Below are 19,033 nucleotides of genomic sequence, written 5' to 3' on the forward strand. Positions count from 1 at the left end.
GTTAGTAGTCTTTAAAATATCATGCTATTCAGTGTTTTGTGAAATATGCTGACCTTGTTCCTTTTGTTTTACCAGGCGTTTTGCCCACTTGCTTGTTAAAAAAGATATCTGTAATTCAGAGACCAAGAAAGATTTACTCAAGAAGGTTAAAAATGCCATTTCAGCTACAGCAGAGAGATTCTCTGGTTATATGCAGAATGTGAGTACTAATTGTTACTAATTGTTTTAGAGATAGGGAAAATTGAAATAATTTTAATGTGTAACCAGATTTTTGTTTTAAAATACGATCTGGGTAGTGTGGTCATCATGGATTCAAAACCTTGAGGAGTTATGGTAGGTTTTAGTATGACTCTTCTGTGTATTTTATCATAATATACAGGTATCGTTTGCCAGTGACAGATAACATTTTTAGCAAAGTGAAGAATCATTAATTCACTCAGGCTAATACCCTTAAATATCTAAGAATATGAACTCTGTCATTTGTTTTTACTTAGTTTTTTTGGGTTTTGTTTGCTGTTGTGATGCTGAGTATCAAACCCAGTGCCTTGCCCAAGCTATGCAAGTACTTTACCACTGAGCTTGTCATATATATATACCCCTCCTCCTTGGCATTTGCTTTTTGAGGGGAGGCTGGAGGTTTTTTGCTTTTTGAGACACAGTCTCTCTATATAGATCAGGCTGGCCTTGAACTCACTAGGTAGCCCAGGCTGGCATTGAACTTGCATCAATCCTCCTGCCTCAGCCTCCTGAGTGCTGGGATTACAGGCATATGCAGCCACACCTGGCTGTCATGTTTTTAGTCACAAACTGTGTACCCCAAAATGCTTTTTAGAATAAATCTGACCTTGCTCACAGATTTATCTCTCTGACTTCCAAGTGCTTTAAATACATAAATTACTTTGTTAATGTTATTACGATGACAGGAAATGTTTTGATCTGATGATAGATATTATCTTCCTAGGATGCTCATGAATTTTTAAGTCAGTGTTTAGACCAACTGAAAGAGGATATGGAAAAATTAAATAAAACTTGGAAGACTGAAGCTATTCCTGGAGAAGAAAATTCACCAGATATTTCAGCTACCAGAGTATACACTTGCCCTGTTATTACTAATTTGGAGTTTGAGGTTCAGCACTCCATTATTTGTAAAGCGTAAGTAGTCTCCAAGACTGGCACCCCCTTAGTTCCTTATGGCAAGTGATCAAAAGTTTCTTGTGATGTACCAAATGCTGTTCTTCCTTCCTGTGTCATAGGGAAAATGTAAACCCACAGATTATACCAAGCCTCTTTTTCAGACTTTATCTTTCCGTAGAAAGGATTGGTGGGGCTGGGATGTAGCCCAGCTATGCAGTGCCTTCCTGGCAAGTGTGAGGTCCTGAGTTTGATTCCCAGTACCAAAAAAATAAAAAAGGCTTGGTGGACTAAAAACTGAGGAGAATTTAGTTTGTTATATACTTGGATTTTATGTGTTTTTCACTAAAAAGGCCCCCTCCTTGTTAGTTGCTTATTTTGTTGAACCATATTAGTTTTATTGAAATAATTCTTTTTACAAAATAGATCAACATTTGAATTAAACTTTTGCAATGATTTTCAACCATGTTGATAATAATTAACGGGCCGGGGATTTAGCTCAGTGGCGTTATGCATGCCTTGAAAATGCAAGGTCCTGAGTTTGATCCCTGGTACCAAATAGAAAAATAATAATCATTATTATTATTCACACTGACTCTGCATTTAATTAATTTCCATACTCATCATTAGAACTTTATAACATACATTTCTCTTCAAAAGGTTTTATTATTATTAATTTTTCAGTCATCCATAGGGCATCTCTGACTAAATTTTTTTCAGAGAAAATAGAATTCTTCAGAGCCATTTTATAAGTGACAATTACTTCTGTGGCTTTCCTGCATGATGGAATTATGGTGTCACAGTCTTTGCCCTTTTACACATTATATATGCTGCTCCATCATATTTTGTTACACTCTGATACTCATAAGAAACCTAACTTTGCGGGAATCTTTAATTTTCTTCCTGAAATTTTGTAGCAGTTTTGGTTTTGGAAGTCTTGGTTTCACTAATTTACATCTAGGTAGTCACACTTTTTGTTAATTTTGCCTTTACCATGATAAAACCTTTTTATTTGAAGACTTCCTTTTCTTCAGTTCAAGAAAACTATTCTCTAAATACTGCTTCTCTTCCATTTGCTCTAGAATTTTCTTTAGAAATATTCAAAACCCAGATTTTTGTTCTCGAGTTTTCTTTCATGCCTGTTTTTCTTAGACTGCTCAAAGTTCCCTAAGGTCTCTTACAGCTGTAACATTCTAGTTTTTTATTAGAATTTTGAATGTGCATGTGGATACTATAAAGAAAATAGTTTTTGCCTAGGTGTAATCTCAGATAATTAGGCTGAGGCAGAAGGACCACAAGTTGAAGGCCAGGCTGGACAATTTAGTGAATCCTAAAAAAAGTAAAAAGCGCTGGAGTTGTAGCTTACTGGTAGAGCTCCTTGGGTTCATGTTCAATCCCTGGGAGGGAGGGAGGGAGAGAGAGATTGATTTGCTTCCCTTTCTGGATTTCTTTACTATTATTTTCCTCTAGTGGATAAATGATTTTCTGAAGAAAAAGTCTAGAGAGCCAAGAGCATTTGCTATGATAGACTGCAACCTATCCTTTCCTTCTAATGTACTTTCCAAACAAAATTTGGTATAAATCAGAGAGAGAAGCAAAGGTTTCAGTTGTTATTTTATTGAATTGTGAGGGTATGATTCAAATTTGTTTTAATAAAGAATTAGCTCCTTTGGAAATGGCTTCTGGCACCTCACTACTTCCACAGTCATGTCTAGGCAGGTGAGCAGTCGTATCATTCAGGCAGCATACAGAGAAAGCTAGCTATGTAAAGCAATAGCTACTGCACCATGCCAGTGGCATTAGTCTGGCATAAGTATGCAGCATCCGGATGTTGGGTGTGCAGTTGGGGTGCATGGCCCAGTGCAGGAAGTAGTAGGAGATCATGGGATATATGCATACCAGCACTGACCAGGCTGGGCAGTGGCACAGGTTGCGACAAGGGTTGAGGACAGATAAGCCTGTCTGGGGCTGTAGCAGCAATGGTACACTTTTTTTTTTGGTACCGGGGATTGAACTTTGTACAAGCTTGTGAGGCAGGCGGAAGAACCACTGAGCTAAATCCCTGACCCCAGGTGTATTTTCTTTCTTTCTTTCTTTCTTTTTTTTTTTTCCGGTACTGGGGATCAAACTTGGGACCTTGTGCTTGCAAGGCAGGCTGCGGAACCACCGAGCTAAATCCCCGGCTCTTTATTTTTATTAGTATATATTTGCAGTACATAATAGTTACATTCATTGTGGAGAATTGGTACATATACATAACACCTCTTAGTTCTTTTTATGTCCCCTTCTAAGGTGTATTTTTTATTCTCTCACACTCCACATCTCATTTGTCAGCCAGTCCTTTCAGCGCTAAACACATTAGCCAGAGTGATCCTTTCAAAATGGAAGTTAGTTTATGTCAGTCCTATAAAACCCTATATATAATCTGTGCTGGGGGCATAACTCAGTGGTTGAGTATGTGCTTAACACATACAATTCCCTGGCTTCAGTGCCCAGGACGAGAGAATAAAATAAAGACCATTTGCTCAGATAGGCATTTTCTTGCTATTCTGAAGTTCTAAGGGCCCGGGAATTTAGCTCAGTGGCGCCACGCATGCCTCACAAGTGCAAGGTCTTGAGTTCAATCCCTGGTACTGGAAAAAAGAAAAAGAAAGTATATGTGAAGTTCTAACCTTCTATTCTGACCCTTACCTTCTTTCTTTCCTGCTGTTTCTCTTCCTTAGTTTGTGTCATTATCTAACATATATTTTACTTGTGTGTCTTTGTCTTTGTCTCTCTCCCCCAGTACAATAAAGGCATCATGAGGGAAGGTGTTTTTGTCTTGGTTTATTCACTACTATACCCCCAGTGCCTAGACCAGTTTCTGGCATATAAGAGGCTATATTAGTTTTTCAGTGCTCTCTAACAAATTTCCTCAAACTTACTGGCTTAAAACAACACTCATTTAGGGCCGGGGATTTAGCTCAGTGGTGCTGCCACCTGTCTCGCAAGCACAAGGTCCCGAGTTTGATCACCTTGCAAGCACAAGGTCCGGAGTTCGATCCCCAGTACCACACACACAAAAAAAGATTTATTAACTTGCCATGCTGTACGTCAGAAGTCTGGGCACAGTGTGGCAAACCTAATATTGTGGGCAGAATTCAGGTCTTTGCAGCTATAGGACTTAGATCTCCATTCTCTTGGTAGCTGTGAACTGGGATAATTCATTTCCTAAAGGCTTCTTCAGTAGTGTCACCCCCATGTGCAATTCATAACAATGCTATTTGCTTTTTTTCTGACCATCAGGAGCACATCTGTCTGATTTCTAATCCCACGTTTCCTGTTTCTACCCTGTAACCCAGATAGAAGGGCTTCGGTGATTTGATCTGACCCACGCAGATAATCTCCATTTTGAGTTAATCAAAATGAGGATTAGTAACTTTAATTATATCTACAGAATTCCTTAGCCAAGTTAAGTAGCATCATCATAGGAATTATAACTCGTTATCATCACAGATTCTACCCATAATTAAGTATGTGGAATTACGCAAATTCTGCCTAGCAGAGAATCAGTTAATATTTGTTGAATAAAAAGATATATTTCCTTATGATCTGAGTCTTCAGCTGTGGGTGTAGAGAACAGGGCTGAGAATTGATTATTACTAAAAATATTGATAAGGGGGCATATGAAAAGCAGTCAACTACAACTGTCTAAAAATAAGTAAATTGGCTTCCAGATAAAGTGAATATTATGTTTTGATGAGTCCCTTTTTAAAAAAAAATTGTATAAAAGTATTTCCAGTAACCAAACAGTTCTTCTGCCTAACAGAAATGCCTATACATGTGCATTGAGAACACAGAATTATCAAAGCAGTATTGTTTATATAGTCAGAAAAAGGGAGCAATCCAAATTTCCGTCAATAGTGATATAGTTAATTATGGAATAGTAATACAGATTAATGCTAAACAACAATAAAAATGGGCTATAGTCAAGCATTTTAGGCAGAGTTGAATCTTACAATCATGTTGAGCAAAGAGGCTTGATAAAAGAAAACATACTGTATGATTACATCATATAAGGCGCAAAAACAGGCAAAACTCAAACCACAGTATTAGAAATCAGAATAAGCATTACCTTTTGTGGAAAGGAAGGGAGTAGTGATTGGGAAGAGGTATTTGAGAGGGCTGCTAGGGAGTTTATAGTGTTCTGTTTCTTAATTTGAGAAGTGATTGTGTAGATGTGTTAACTGCTAATTCACCAAGCTGTAAAAGAGTAACTGGTTCACTTTTCTTTTTTTTTTTTTTTTTTGGTACCAGGGATTGAACTCGGGTCCTTGCACTTGCACAGCAGGCGACGAAACCACTGAGCTAAATCCCTGGCCCCTCACTTTTCTATATATGTGTTACCTTTTAACTTTTTAAAGTTTGAACTTTTTGAAAATATAAAAATTTAAAATTTAGCAGTTTAAGAAAGTCCTTAAATACCTGCAGTTGAATTTTTTTAAAATTTTATTTTATTGGTACATGTTAGGTATACAATATAGTGACATTCATCATTGGAAATTTGCACCTTTACATAATCTCTCTTGATTCTTATTTCTCCCCCTTCTCCTGCCCTCCCTTTAACCCCTCCATGTCTCCCTATTTACTACAAAAACTTCATTTCCATTTTTTCATTTTCTCATATTAATTCCATTCCCTTCTTTCCTTTCCGCTACCCCTCCTACTTCCCTTTCCCCTTTGCCCCATTTCTTCCTATTTCACATTATCTATTACACCTTTTAGTCCTTGTTTACACTTTCAGTTTCTCACATTAGAGAAACTATTCGGTATTTACAAGTGTGTCGTATTTATTTCACTTAAGAGTATCGCCTCAGTGTGCATCCATTTAGCTATAAATGTCTCTAATTTCTCATTTTTTATTGCTGGAGTAGTACTCCATTTTATAAAAATACCACATTTTCGAGCCAGGAATTTAGCTCAGTGGTTTCGCCACCTGCTGCGCAAGCACAAGGACCCGAGTTCGATCCCCAGTACAAAAAAAAAAAAAATACCACATTTTCTTTATCCAGTCTCCAGTTGATGGGCAGTTGGGCTGCTTCCAAGTTTTAGCTATTACAGATTGTGCTGCTATGAACATGGGTGCACATATATAACTGTGGTATGATTCTTTTAAATCTTTGGGGAAGATACCCAGCAGGGGAATAGCTGGGTCAAATGGACTTCCAGTCCTAGTTTTTTGAGGTATCTCCATACTGATTTCCACAGTGGTTGCAAAAGTCTACACTCCCACCAGCAGTAGAGCAGGGTTCCACTTTCCCCACAGCCCTGCCAGCATTTGTTACTGGTTGATTTCATGATAGCAGCCATTCTTTCTGGGGTGAGGTGGGATCTCAGCATTGTTTTCATTTGCATCTCTCGAATGACCAGTGACATTGAACATTTTTTCATGTGTTTATTTGCTATTTCTACTTCTTTGAGAAATGTCTGTTCATTTCATATGCCCATTTTTGGATTGGGTCTTTAAATTTGGGAGGTCTGATCTTTTTAAGTTCTTTATAGATTCGAGATAGTAGGCATTTGTCTGAGGAACAGCAGGTGAAGATTTCTTCCCACATTGTGGGTTGTCTCTTCACACTGCTGGTGGTTTCTCTTGGTGTGCAGAAGCTTTTTAATAAGAAGAGATCCCACTTGATTGTGCTAGTTCACAGGCAACTGAGATTTTGTTCATAAAATCTTTTCCTACACCAATGTCTTCAAGAGTTCTACCTAACCTCTGTTCCAACAGGTTCAGCATTTGTATTTTGATATTTAGATCTTTAATCCATTTAGATTTTAGTTTAGTGCATGGTGAGAGATATAGGTCTAGTTTTAATCTTTGGTAAGTTGAAACCCAATTTTTCCAGCACCATTTATTAAAGAGGCTATCTTTCCTCCAGTGAGGGTGTTTGGCTCCTTTGTTGAAGATGAGGTGGCTGAGTGTGTCTGGAGTTGTTTCTGCATATTCTGATCTGTTCCACTGATCCTTTGGTCTGTTTCTTTGCCAGTACCATGCTGTTTTTATCACAGTAGCTTTGTAGTATAGTTTCAAGTTGGGGGTTGTGATACCCCCTGCTATGTCTGTTACCTAGAATTGCTTTTGCTATTCTGGGTCTCTTCTTGTTCCAAATGAATTTTTGGATTGTTTTCTCAAGGTCCATGAAGCATGCTGCTGGGATTTCAATTGGGATTGCATTGAATCTATATAGCAGTTTTGGAAGTTTGGCCATTTTCACGATGTTGATCCTTCCTACCCAGGAGCAAGAGATGTCTTTCCATTTTCTGATACCATCTTCAATCTCTTTTCAGAGTGCTATAGTTTTCAGAGAAGAGGGCTTTGATTTCTTTTGTTAGGTTGATTCCTAGGTATTTCAGTTTTTTGGATGCTATTGTGAAAGGAATTGTTTGCCCTATTTCTCAGTGAGTCCGTTGTTCGTCTAGAGGAAAGCTATTGATTTTTCTGTGTTGACCTTGTATCCAGCTACTCTACTGAATTTGGTTATTAAGTCTAGAAGACTTTTGGTGGAGTTCTTGGGGTCTTCTATATAGAGTATCATGTCACCTGCATATAATGACAATTTGACTTCTTCATTTCCTATCTTTATGCCTTTTATTTCTTTCTCTTGTCTAATTGCCATGGCTAATGTTTCCAAAACTGTATTGAACAGGAGCGGTGATAGTGGACATCCTTGTCTTGTTCTTGATTTTAGTGTGAAGGATTTCAGGTTTTGACCATTTAGTATGATATTGGCTGTTGTTTTTTCATAGATGACTTTTATGAGATTGAGGTAGAGACCATCTATTCCAATTATTTGTAGGTTTTTTATCATAAATGTGTGTTGGATTTTGTCTAATGCTTTTTCTGCATTATTGAGATGATCATATGGTTTTTGTCCTTGGCTTTATTGATATAGTGTATTACATTGATTGATTTGTGTATGTTGAACCATCCCTGCATCCCTGGGATGAATCCCACTTGGTCAGGGTGTATGATCTTCTGCATTTTATTTGCCAGTACCTTATTAAGGATTTTTGCATCTATGTTCATTAGTGAGATTGGCCTATAGTTCTCTTTTTCAGTTGAGTCTTTCTCTGCTTTGGGAATCAAGGTGATGTTTGCTTCCAGGAATGAATTTGGGAATATTGCTTCCCTTTCAATTTCATTGAAGAGTTTAAATAGTAGTGGCAGTAGTTCCTCTCTAAATGTCTTGTAGAATTCAGCAGTGAAGCCATCAGGACCTGGACTTTTCTTAATTGGTAAGTTTTTAATTACGTTTTCAATTTCATTCATTGATATTGGGTTGTTTAAAATTTTTAGGTCTTCTTTGTTCAACTTTGGTAATTCATATGTATCTAGGAATCTGTCCATTTCTTCTGTGTTTTCCAACTTATTGGTGTATAGGTTCTTGAAGTAGGTATTGATGATCCTCTGGATTTCTGTTGGGTCCATTGTTATTTCATCCTTTTCATTCCTAATTGCATGGATTTGGGCCTTTTCTTTCCTTTTTCTGATAAGGTTGGCTAAGGGTGTGTCAATTTTGTTTATTCTTTCAAAGAACCAACTCTTGGCTTCATTGATTTTTTTGTATCGTTCTCCTAGTCTCCATTGCATTGATTTCTCCTCTGATCTTTATAATTTCCTCCCTTGTATGAGCTTTGGGTTTGTCTTGCTCTTCTTTTTCTAGAAGCTTGAGGTTCAGCATCAGGTTGTTTAATTGGGCTCACTCTGTTTTCCTAATATGAGTATTCACTGCTATGAATTTCCCTTGTAAGACTGCTTTCATTGTGTCCCATAGATTCCGATATGCTGTATTGTCATTGTCATTTAATTGTAGGAACTGTCTAATTTCTTCTTTCATTTCCTCTATGACCCATTGGTTATTCAGAAATGTGTTGTTCAGTTTCCATGTGTTTATGTAATTTTTGTGGTTTCTTTTGCTATTGATCTTTTGCAATTGATATTTTATCTCTATTAATTTGATAAGGCTTAATGTAGACATGAAAAAAGTTTTGCTGGGCATGATAATGCTCACCTGTAATCTGAGCTACTTAGAGGCTGAGGTAGGAGGATCCCAAGTATGAGGCCAACCCTGGGCAGTTTAACTGCACTGTCTCAAAATAGAATTTAAAAGGGGCTGGGGTGGGCTCAGTGGTAGAGCACTTGCCTACCGTGCATCAGGCCCTGGGCTCAATCCCCAGTACTACCAAAAAAAAAAAAAGAAGAAGAAGAAAATGTCTTACATGTTGTCTATTTCCTATGCTTACCCATAGTATGTCAGCAACATGAATTCTGTAGGAAAGTATATTTGTGTTTTTTCATTCCTCTAACTACTTATATTTGTCTCTTTTTATTCTTACAGATGTGGAGAGACTATCCCCAAAAGAGAACAGTTTAATGACCTCTCCATCGACCTTCCTCGAAGGAAAAAGCCACTCCCTCCTCGTTCAATTCAAGATTCTCTTGATCTTTTCTTTAGGGTAAGTAATACCTTTGGTATTTTCATATAAATATATTTAATATGTCATAGATAATTGTCTTTTAAGTTGGTTTTTTCTTTTTTCGTACTGGGGATCGAACTCTGGTCCTTGCGCTTGTGCAGCAGGCAGCAAAACCCCTGAGCTAAATCCCCGGCCCTTAAATTGGTTTTTTAAGGCAGAGTTTCAACCAAATTACTACAGGGAAAACAAATGAAAAGTATTTATAAATACTTTATAAAGCTTGATAAATCTGATTGTAACTCACTGAAGAAGAAAACTGATTAAACAGATTATATCTTTTTTTTTTTTTTTTACAGATTATATCTTTAACTCAACAGGAGCTATTTTAGACAAGCTTAGAAGTGGTTCATTATTTGTAAAAAATACTAATTTAAAGCACTTGAAGTAACATGCTAAAATTTCATATCATAAATTAAAATTGGTAATACTATATAAGTTGGTATACTAAGAGCTAAAGAAGAAAAATGCTCTTTGCTTTTCCTTAGGTTGTATGTGCCCTGATGGGAACAGGAAGGGAAGGATCATGTTTATCCAAAGCTGTAGATAAATATTTGTGTCTATGATATAACCTCACAGGTATTAAGAAAGTTTCTGGGCCCTAATTAGACCTGTTGTGTAGCAGACCTTATAACTGGTGGAAATTTGCCAGGATCCCTCTTCATCTATATAGTAATAGTCCTTGTTTTGTTGTTAGCAAATTGGCACTGTTGTCCTCCTAAGGTTTAAAAAAAAAAATCTGTTACTTAAATGATGAGTGTTCTGTTCTACCCAAAGATAAATACTCTGCTTTTTTCTTGTTTTTTTAAAAATCATTCTCTACTATTTCTATAATTATCATAGGCTGAAGATTATTGCTTGTATCTTTATCCCCATTTTTTAAGGATTTCTTGTTTCAGTTTTCTCTAGGTAATGATATCCACCCCAAACTTTGGGTCCTTTTAGAGCAGTTATCCTTAGTGGGCTGTCACAAAAAGATTGATTTCCATTATAAGAAAGGGGTAGTAGGGCTGGGGATTTAGCTCAGTGGTTCCACAGCCTGCCTCGCAAGCACAAGGTCCCGAGTTCAATCCCCGGTACCAAAAACAAAAACCAAGAAAAATATATTAATCACATAAGAAAGGGGTAGAGTTGCACCTAACAGACCAGGAACTCTGCCTAACCTGAAGGTGATCTTTTCTGTGCTATAGCCAAATGTTAAAATCTAGATACACTCTTGGCAGCAGCTCATGTGTATCCATGGGGAAAAGTGAGAATCTGGTACTTTACGAGTTTAGTTACCATCTTAAGTTGAGATGTTAGTCTTAATTTGGTAATTCTTGTGGCTCACATCACAAAACTTTAAACTGGTTCAGACTTATCGTTCCACTAAACTAATAAGGTTAGAGAAGATTGTTTGCATATAATGATTATTATTAATGCTGAATCAATTTCATCCTTCATTTTTCCCTCTCATCTTTTTATAGGCAGAAGAACTTGAGTATTCTTGTGAAAAATGTGGTGGGAAGTGTGCCCTTGTCAGACACAAATTTAATAGGCTTCCCAGGTAAATTTAAAATATGTGTTTTTTAAAAGTACTTACAAATGTAAGTGAAACTTACATTTACTAGAATAGATTAGGAGGTTACTAGAATGGTAAAGGAGGTTAACCAAACTGAGATAGGTAGAGTATACAGGGTGGACAGATACAGTGCTCTTGTATAAGAAAGGGAAGGGCATTGAAATGTTAAAGAGCAAAAGGGTCTTGAGAGTCCCAAGGAGATGGCAGTAGGATGCAGCTGGTGAGGCCTAACCCTCTTGAATTCCACACTGTCAGAAATATCTACAGAGACACAGGCATGTGCATGAAAATGAAATAAAAACTGTTTTCATTTTGTGCATTTCTTTTTCTTATAAGTAAGTTTCCTGTGTTATGAGACAGTTCAGACTTGGGAGTGAAATTAACTTATATTTTATTACTGCTATGTAGACAAACATAAAATGAAGCTGGTTACAAAAAATTATGTTGTGGTTACAGTGCAGCTTTTAGTTCTTTCCAAGAATGGTCTCAGCCACAAAGAGGATTATTACTCACATGAATTATTTATGTGGCACTTTGCCTGCAGTACTTTGCTTTTCTTTTATTAGCTTCAATTTGAATAAGTGTGGAGTTTCTGGAACCTACCCCCCTGAGACTAGTTCTTTTACATTCTGTAATCTACTCTTTTCTAGAAAACAAGTTGTTTTTAGCAGTATTATATTGGATATAGCTTGTATTTTTTATAATTCATTTTATTGATACACTTCTGATATACATAATGATATACAAATTCATCATAGAGAATTTGTACCTGAACATAATATATCTTGATTCTTCTTTTTTTCCCCATTCCCCTCCCCTCCGTATACCCCTTCTTCCTCACCCCATTTGCAAAACCTTTGTTTCCATTTTTTCCTTCTATTCTTTCTTTTCCCTTCTTCTACCCTCTCCTTTGTTTCCCTTCCCATTTGAACAGTCTTCCTACTTCCTAATATCCATCATCCATTTTGATCCTTATTTACTCTTTGGGTTTCTCACACAAGAGAAATAATGCAGTATTTAAACATGTGTGTCTGATTTATTTCACTTAAAATTATGTTCTTATGGTGCATCCATTTACCTAAAAATGTCTCAAGTTTATACTTCTTTATAGCAGCATGCACTCCATTGTATCTAAAAACCACATTTTCCTTGTCCATTCATCCATTGATGGGCATGTGGGCTGTTTCCAAGACTTAGCTCTTACAAATTGTGCTGCTGTAAATATGGGTGTGCATGTAGAGCTGTGATATGATGCTTTTGACTCCAGAAGATACCAAGAAGGAGAATAGCTGGGTTAAATGGAACCTCTAGTTTTAGCTTTTTGAGGAATCTCCATACTGATTTCCATATTGGTTGTACAAATATACACTCCCACCCATAGTGGAGAAGGGTTCCTTTTTCCTCACAGCCTCACCAACATTTGTAATTGGTTGATTTAATGATAGCCATTCTTTCTGATGTTAGATGGAATCTCAGTGTTGGTGGTACTTCTTCATCTGAGAAGTGTATTCATTTCAGTTGCTCCTTTTTTTTTGTACCAGGGATTGAACTTGGGACCTTGGGCTTGTGAGGCAGGCAGTGGTGCCACAGCTAAATCCCCAGCCCTTAGATGCCCATTTTTGAATTGAATCTTTACATTTGGACTAGTCTGTTTTATTTTTTGTTTGTTTGTTAGTTCTTTATATATTTTAGATACTTTTGTCTGAAGAATAGCTAATAGTTTTTTCCCACTCTGTGGGCTGTCTTTTGCTGTGCAAAAGCTTTTTAATATGATGTAATCCCAGTTGTTGATTCTTTATAATATTTCCTATGTGATCAGAGTTTTGTTCATAAAGTCTTTGCTAGCCTGTATTTTTTACTTAAGAGACTTAGCTCTTTCATATTTGTGAGTGTTATGAGGCAAGAAGAAAGCAAGAAGAAAACTTAAGGTAAAGATTGGTTGTTACCAGATGTCACTTAGGAAACCAGTGTGCAATTAAAAAGACTTATTTCGCCAGTTGGGGTGGCACACACCTGTAATTCCAGGAGGCTGAGGCAGGAGGATTGCCACCAGTTTGAGTCCAGCCTAGGCTACATAATAAGTTTAAGACCAGCTTGAACTACATAGCAAGACCCTATCTCAGAAAAATAAATAATAAAAAAACTTGTTTGATATTACAACCTGGGTGTTTCTTCCCTTTCCCATTCTCAAACTACTTAATCTTTCGAATTAAAAACATACATTGAGGAGAATTTTTCTCTTTTTTTCCTGTTAGATCATGTATTAAAGGTGAATTTATTTCAAACTTATCCAAAATAGAAGCCTCTGTATCTTACATGCTAATGATTAGTCTTGTCCTGGTTTTGGTTCAAAGCCATTTTACTATTTTACTATTCAAAGCCATTCTACTTTTATTCTTAAAGGACCTGATAATCTTTATCAATTCTGTTCACTTTTAATCTGCCTCGTCTTTGCAAATGAGTGATTCTGACTTGTCTTCCTGTTTCATATTACCTTTTATTTTGGTTAGGATTGTTGTGAAATTTATTTAAATGTTTGATTTTTTTAACATCAGTTTTAGTTTCTTCACATCACTTGGTTCCTTGTTGTCTTTCACACTGAATTTGAAGATCGTGAATGCTTTTTAAAAGAGTACAGTTGATATCTTCAGTTTGCAAATTTTTTAGCTTGTGATTTCCATAATGAAGGCATAGACAGTAAGAAAATTTTCCATAGGTCAGATATTTTTTTGCCTAAAGCTGAAGTTTTTTCCTGTATGATTTTTTAATATTCAATTTTTAAAGTTCTTGTGGACTGTAAAATACATTGAATATATCAGGCAGAGATTATGTTCTGAACAGTGAAGTTAAAAAGGTTACAACAATAGAAACCAAACAGGTTAAAAGTCTTTTCAGGCTTACAAGTCAGAATTGGCATGCAAATTATTTTGTGTAACTTTTTTATAGGTAGGGAAAAATTTTCTGTTTCTCTCTAAGCCTTCTCCAGAGAAAGTGCTTCTGAAATGAGATTTAATTCTTATCAAAAACTCCTTGAAATAATGTTCATCAAACATAAAGGCTATGGAACATTTCAGTTAAGTAGACATTACCATGTGGTTACATAACACTTCCTTTTAAACTTTGTATTAGTGAAGTAAATTATTTGAGAATTTAACCCAATACCAATAGCAACATTTAAGAATTTAGTATTTTTGTCTGCTATTTTTTATTTATTTTTTTTTTAGGAGCATTGTAAATATTTTACCAACCCTCACTAATCCACCAGTGTGGAGTATTGTTTTTATTTGTACCTAGCCCAGTACCTGGTACATGGCTGGTATTAGTAAATGTATTTTTTAAATTTATTTTTTATTAGTGTATATTAACTTTATAAAATATTAGATCTCAATGTGCTGATATCAACATACTTTGAAATATCTTTAGTTTGGCCAAATGTATTCATTTTGTTTTGTTTTGTTTCGGGGATTGAACTCGGGACTTTGCACTTGCGAGGCAGGTGCGGTGCCACTGAGCTAAATCCTTGGCCCCTGATGTATTTGTTAAATCAAAATTTATCTACTATGGTTAGTTAGAATGACCTCTCTTAATCCATAAGAGAGCCACCTGTATTTTGTGTGTCAGTAGAGTCACCATCTCCTGTTTTTTAGGGTCCTCATTCTTCATTTGAAACGATATAGCTTCAACGTGGCTCTCTCACTTAACAACAAGATTGGGCAGCAAGTCATCATTCCAAGATACCTGACCCTGTCATCTCATTGCACTGAAAATACAAAACCACCTTTTACTCTTGGCTGGAGTGCACATACGACAATGTAAGTCCTTGAGAGACAATGTCTTTACCTTTCCTTTTGAAATGGGTTTCAGTAGGGCTGGGGATTTAGCTCAGTTGTTTCGCTGCCTGCTGCGCAAGTGCAAGGACCAGAGTTCGATCCCCAGTACCAAAAGAAAAAAAAAAAAATGAAATAGGTTTCAGTAACCTATGAAAAGAATGACTGAGTTACGGAACATGACTCCCAGGTAGAATTTTGGAAGTAATTCAAGAAAATGCTTAAAGAAAATTCCACCAAGTTTATTAGCTGCTTTTCTTAATAAAGTACATTGGAGCCAGGCATGGTGGCTCATGCTTGTAATCTTAGCACTTGGGAGGCTGAAGCAGAAGAAGCGCTTCGAGTTCGAGGCTAGCCTGGGCTACATAGTGAGTTCAGGACCAGAATGAACTACAAAGGGAGACCCTGCCTCAAAAGACAAACAAACAAAAAAATAGTGTACATTATAAGAAATCCACTTACCCTTTTAGACCACTGGAGGACTTGAGTGATCGTAAGAATCGCCTGGACACTAAAAATACTGTTTCTTCTTCCCTGATGTGTTCTTCCTGAAGTGCTATTTCAGTAGATCTGAGATATTACTTTGGAATTGATATCTTTAATAAATAACTCAGCTGGCTCTTTGGGACATGCAAATTTGAGAAGCCATATACTAAATATTATGCTGGAGCCCCCAAAATAGATAGTTCCTTCATAAATGTAAGTTGTCAGCAATGTGAAGAATTTCAGTGTCTCCTAGAAACTTTTCAAAGAGAAACAAAGTAACTTTTCCTTTAGGTTTTGCTTCATCATGCATGCTGTGACATTTTAGAATTTCTCTGAAGGACAAGCTCTTTTCTACATACTTGCATTATTTTGGAACCAGATGCTGTAATTCTCTTCTGTAGTTAAACACTAGTTTGGTAAAAGACTATAAAGGTCTGGACTTTAAAACTTTAGAGATGAGGGCCGGGGATTTAGCTCAGTGGTTTCACTGCCTGCTGCGCAAGCACAAAGACCCGAGTTCGATCCCTGGTACCAAAAAAAAAAAAAAAAAAAGAACAAAGACCTTTTTCTGTTGCACAAGTGCAAGGACCCAAGTTCAATCCTGGGTACCACAAAAAACCAAAAAAAAACTTTAGAGATGAAAAGAATTTTTGAGATTTTTGCACATATCCTTAATTTTGCAGAGGAGATCCACGGACATTAAGTGACTTTCCTAAGGTCATACAGTTAGTAACTGAAAAAGCCAGATCTCTTGGCAAAGAGTAATAGACGTTTTAGAAAGTGAATATTTGTCAACATGAATTGATGCAGTTTTATAAAATGTATTTATTTCCCTTTGGATTTAAAATTAAGTAAGTTTACAAGGGTCCACTAATAAAAGCATGTGCTCAGAGAGTCTTAGTATTTTGGGTTCTTCCCCCCTCCCCCCACTCCAGCGTAAATGTTTTTGCTGGTGCAAACTGCCCTCTGCAGGTTGAGTTTTTCCTTATCTTGGCTGTGGTATTGTATTACCATCAGTGTAGGATCTCTGGTCATAAGCCTAAACCAGACTCTCTGCCTCTGCAATTTATAGCTTTCAGACCTTGGATAAATTCCTTGGCTTGTCCATAGGGAAAATAATAGGATGGTTGTCAACATTAAGTGAGGTAATACATGCTGAGTTCTTACTGTAGTGCTTGACATCTAGTAAGTCCTCAATAAATGAGAGCTATTATTATTTTATTTAAAGAATTGAAACAAAGTAATTTCTCCCAAGGTGTTTTTTTCATATGCATTATACTTCATTTTCAAAGCTGTTTATTTTGATTATTAGAGCAAGAAGAGCCCAGAGATGGTATTTCATTTTCTCTCTTGGCCTCTATTACTAGTAATTTATAAGTATTATAATTGTTTTTCAAGAAGATGTATAAGTTGTGGCACAAAATAATTCATTTTATAAGTTAAATATGTATCTTTAACAATGTAAATGTATACATTATATATTTTCTAATTTTCTGATAGTTCTAGACCATTGAAAGCCTCTCAAATGGTGAATTCCTGCATCACCAGCCCTTCTACACCTTCAAAGTGAGTTATATTTCTTGTGTACCCAAAATTTGTATTTTTAAGGATTGGCTTATCCTGACCCCCTTTATTCTTCTTTTTGCATGATAATTGCTCTGTATTACCCATACTTCAGAATTTTCCTAATCTCATTTAGAATATAACCTAGATAATAACAAGTTCTTCATAGCAAAAGAAGTTCAGATGATTCAGTGTTTTCTTTTAAAACTTAGTTGATAATATATAATATTTCATCCTGAAACTCTAAAAATTAACCAGTGACAATTGATTTTAAGAATTAAAGGGATAAAATGGCCCCTTTTGGTCTAAAGCATTCTTCTTCAAAGATAAGCATGGCATCTCTAACCTTTTACCTCTTGGTAGTCCGACTGAGACTTACTGTCTTTGATACTGAATAGGAGAACTTCTGAAATGGGATAGGAAAACAACACTGGATTTCCTTTAACCACATGCACTGGAAATGCAGCTGTTTTGCGTTTTATGTTTTTTGTTATAAGACCAAAAATTTATCCTAGGAGGGAAGCAAATACTTTTTTAAAAAATTATACCTCCTCTCTAAGATTTTTGCTAGAATCACAGTTCCTGATTAGACAGTTCCAATTGAGTTAGTTGTCATTTGATTTTAAAATTTGTTTTTCTAAAAATTTAAAATCCCAAAGTACTTTTGGAAGAGACATTTTTGTTGTTTAAGGGCTTCGGGGGGTGCTTATGTAATCATAAAATGACATTTGGGAACTGCTGTTTTCTTTTCCTCCTGTTAATTATTTTTCAGTGCAATTAAAACCAGATGACTAACATGACTAGAAATCTGAAATGGTACCGATATGAATACTCTTGCCCGTTCTCAAGATACAAATGAGCAATACCACTTGGCTGCTTAGAAAGTGAGCAAGTGATGCATTTACAAGATGAATATTTTTCATTGCTACAGGCAAGCTGCCTTCTGTAAATATAGTAATTATTAATGGAATGCACTCTTTATCTACCAAATCACTATAGTTGCAAGAAACAGATAGTTTCATTAGACATCATTATACCTTGGCATGGTCATCTGTTCTCCAGGGTCTATGGATATGAGAATTTGAGAGTTGGTCAGTAAAGGATGATTAGGCCCTAGAAGATCCATCATGCCGATCAAACTTAAAAGAGGCTGAATTATGAACTATACTACCATTGGTTCTCCTGCAATGTCCTTTGTCACATTTGACCCTGGTGAAATAATAGCCAGGTGTCATTTTCTTCACCGAAGTTTTTACGTGGATAAATTCATACATTCGGGTTTGCTTGGTGAGCATTAAATCAGAAATAAGGAATTAAGATGACTAATTGGCTATTTCTAAGTTATACTAAGAACCCTTTTGAACACATAACAGGAGGCTGTTTAAGTGTTCAGGCTGGAGTGCAGTGATATCCCAACTGTTCCAGCCACAGGCCACGTGTGGGCTTCTCACTGACTACTGCCTCTTTTCTTTGATCTCTGCTGCTGTGCAGTCCTCCTGATTTCCATTGTGGCCTCTTTCCTGGTGCCATCACTCCATATGTTTATAGTTTTCACATTTAGATTAATTGCATTTTTCATTTTTCCGTTTTATATATATATTTTTTAACTATAGCATATGAATTTATTTTAACTTCTATCCAAGAAGGTTCTTGTTCTTTGGCATTTACCTCTTTTCCTTTAGTTTATTTTCAGCTCACAGAGAAAACACAGTAACACCTTATCTGGTATAAGTAAGAATAATATTTGGTGTTCCACATAGATTAATTTTTATGTAATTGAGGCTTGCCTTTGTAAGCATTTATCTTTTAAAAGTTTTAGCCATTTTGGATGAAAATTTTTCTAAAATATGTTGTACTATTCCTTATATTCTTAAATATTGTGAAGATATTTTACAATGATAATGACGTAGAATGAGCATTATGAGTGTTGATTATTGCACTGTGTATTAAC

The 19,033-nt window shown here is 36.2% G+C and overlaps 1 protein-coding gene across 7 annotated transcripts in view; it reads left to right on the top strand.

The window, feature by feature from the left end:
• The window catches only part of Usp37 (ubiquitin specific peptidase 37), an 83,122-nt gene that overhangs the window by 39,552 nt on the left and 24,537 nt on the right, over positions 1–19,033 (top strand). For all 7 annotated transcript variants that reach the window (XM_087206051.1, XM_087206054.1, XM_004864585.4 and 4 more), the window contains 6 exons: positions 76–199; positions 962–1,152; positions 9,510–9,627; positions 11,112–11,191; positions 14,854–15,018; positions 17,020–17,085. In XM_087206051.1, coding sequence (XP_087062177.1) covers positions 76–199; positions 962–1,152; positions 9,510–9,627; positions 11,112–11,191; positions 14,854–15,018; positions 17,020–17,085 — 744 coding nt within the window. The remainder of the gene's footprint in view (positions 1–75; positions 200–961; positions 1,153–9,509; positions 9,628–11,111; positions 11,192–14,853; positions 15,019–17,019; positions 17,086–19,033) is intronic.

The sequence above is a fragment of the Heterocephalus glaber genome, unplaced genomic scaffold (assembly GCF_053883595.1).
Source record: "Heterocephalus glaber isolate CG9 unplaced genomic scaffold, H.glaber_assembly_v1.0 deba00000621, whole genome shotgun sequence".
In the NCBI taxonomy this organism is placed as follows: Eukaryota; Metazoa; Chordata; class Mammalia; order Rodentia; family Bathyergidae; genus Heterocephalus; species Heterocephalus glaber.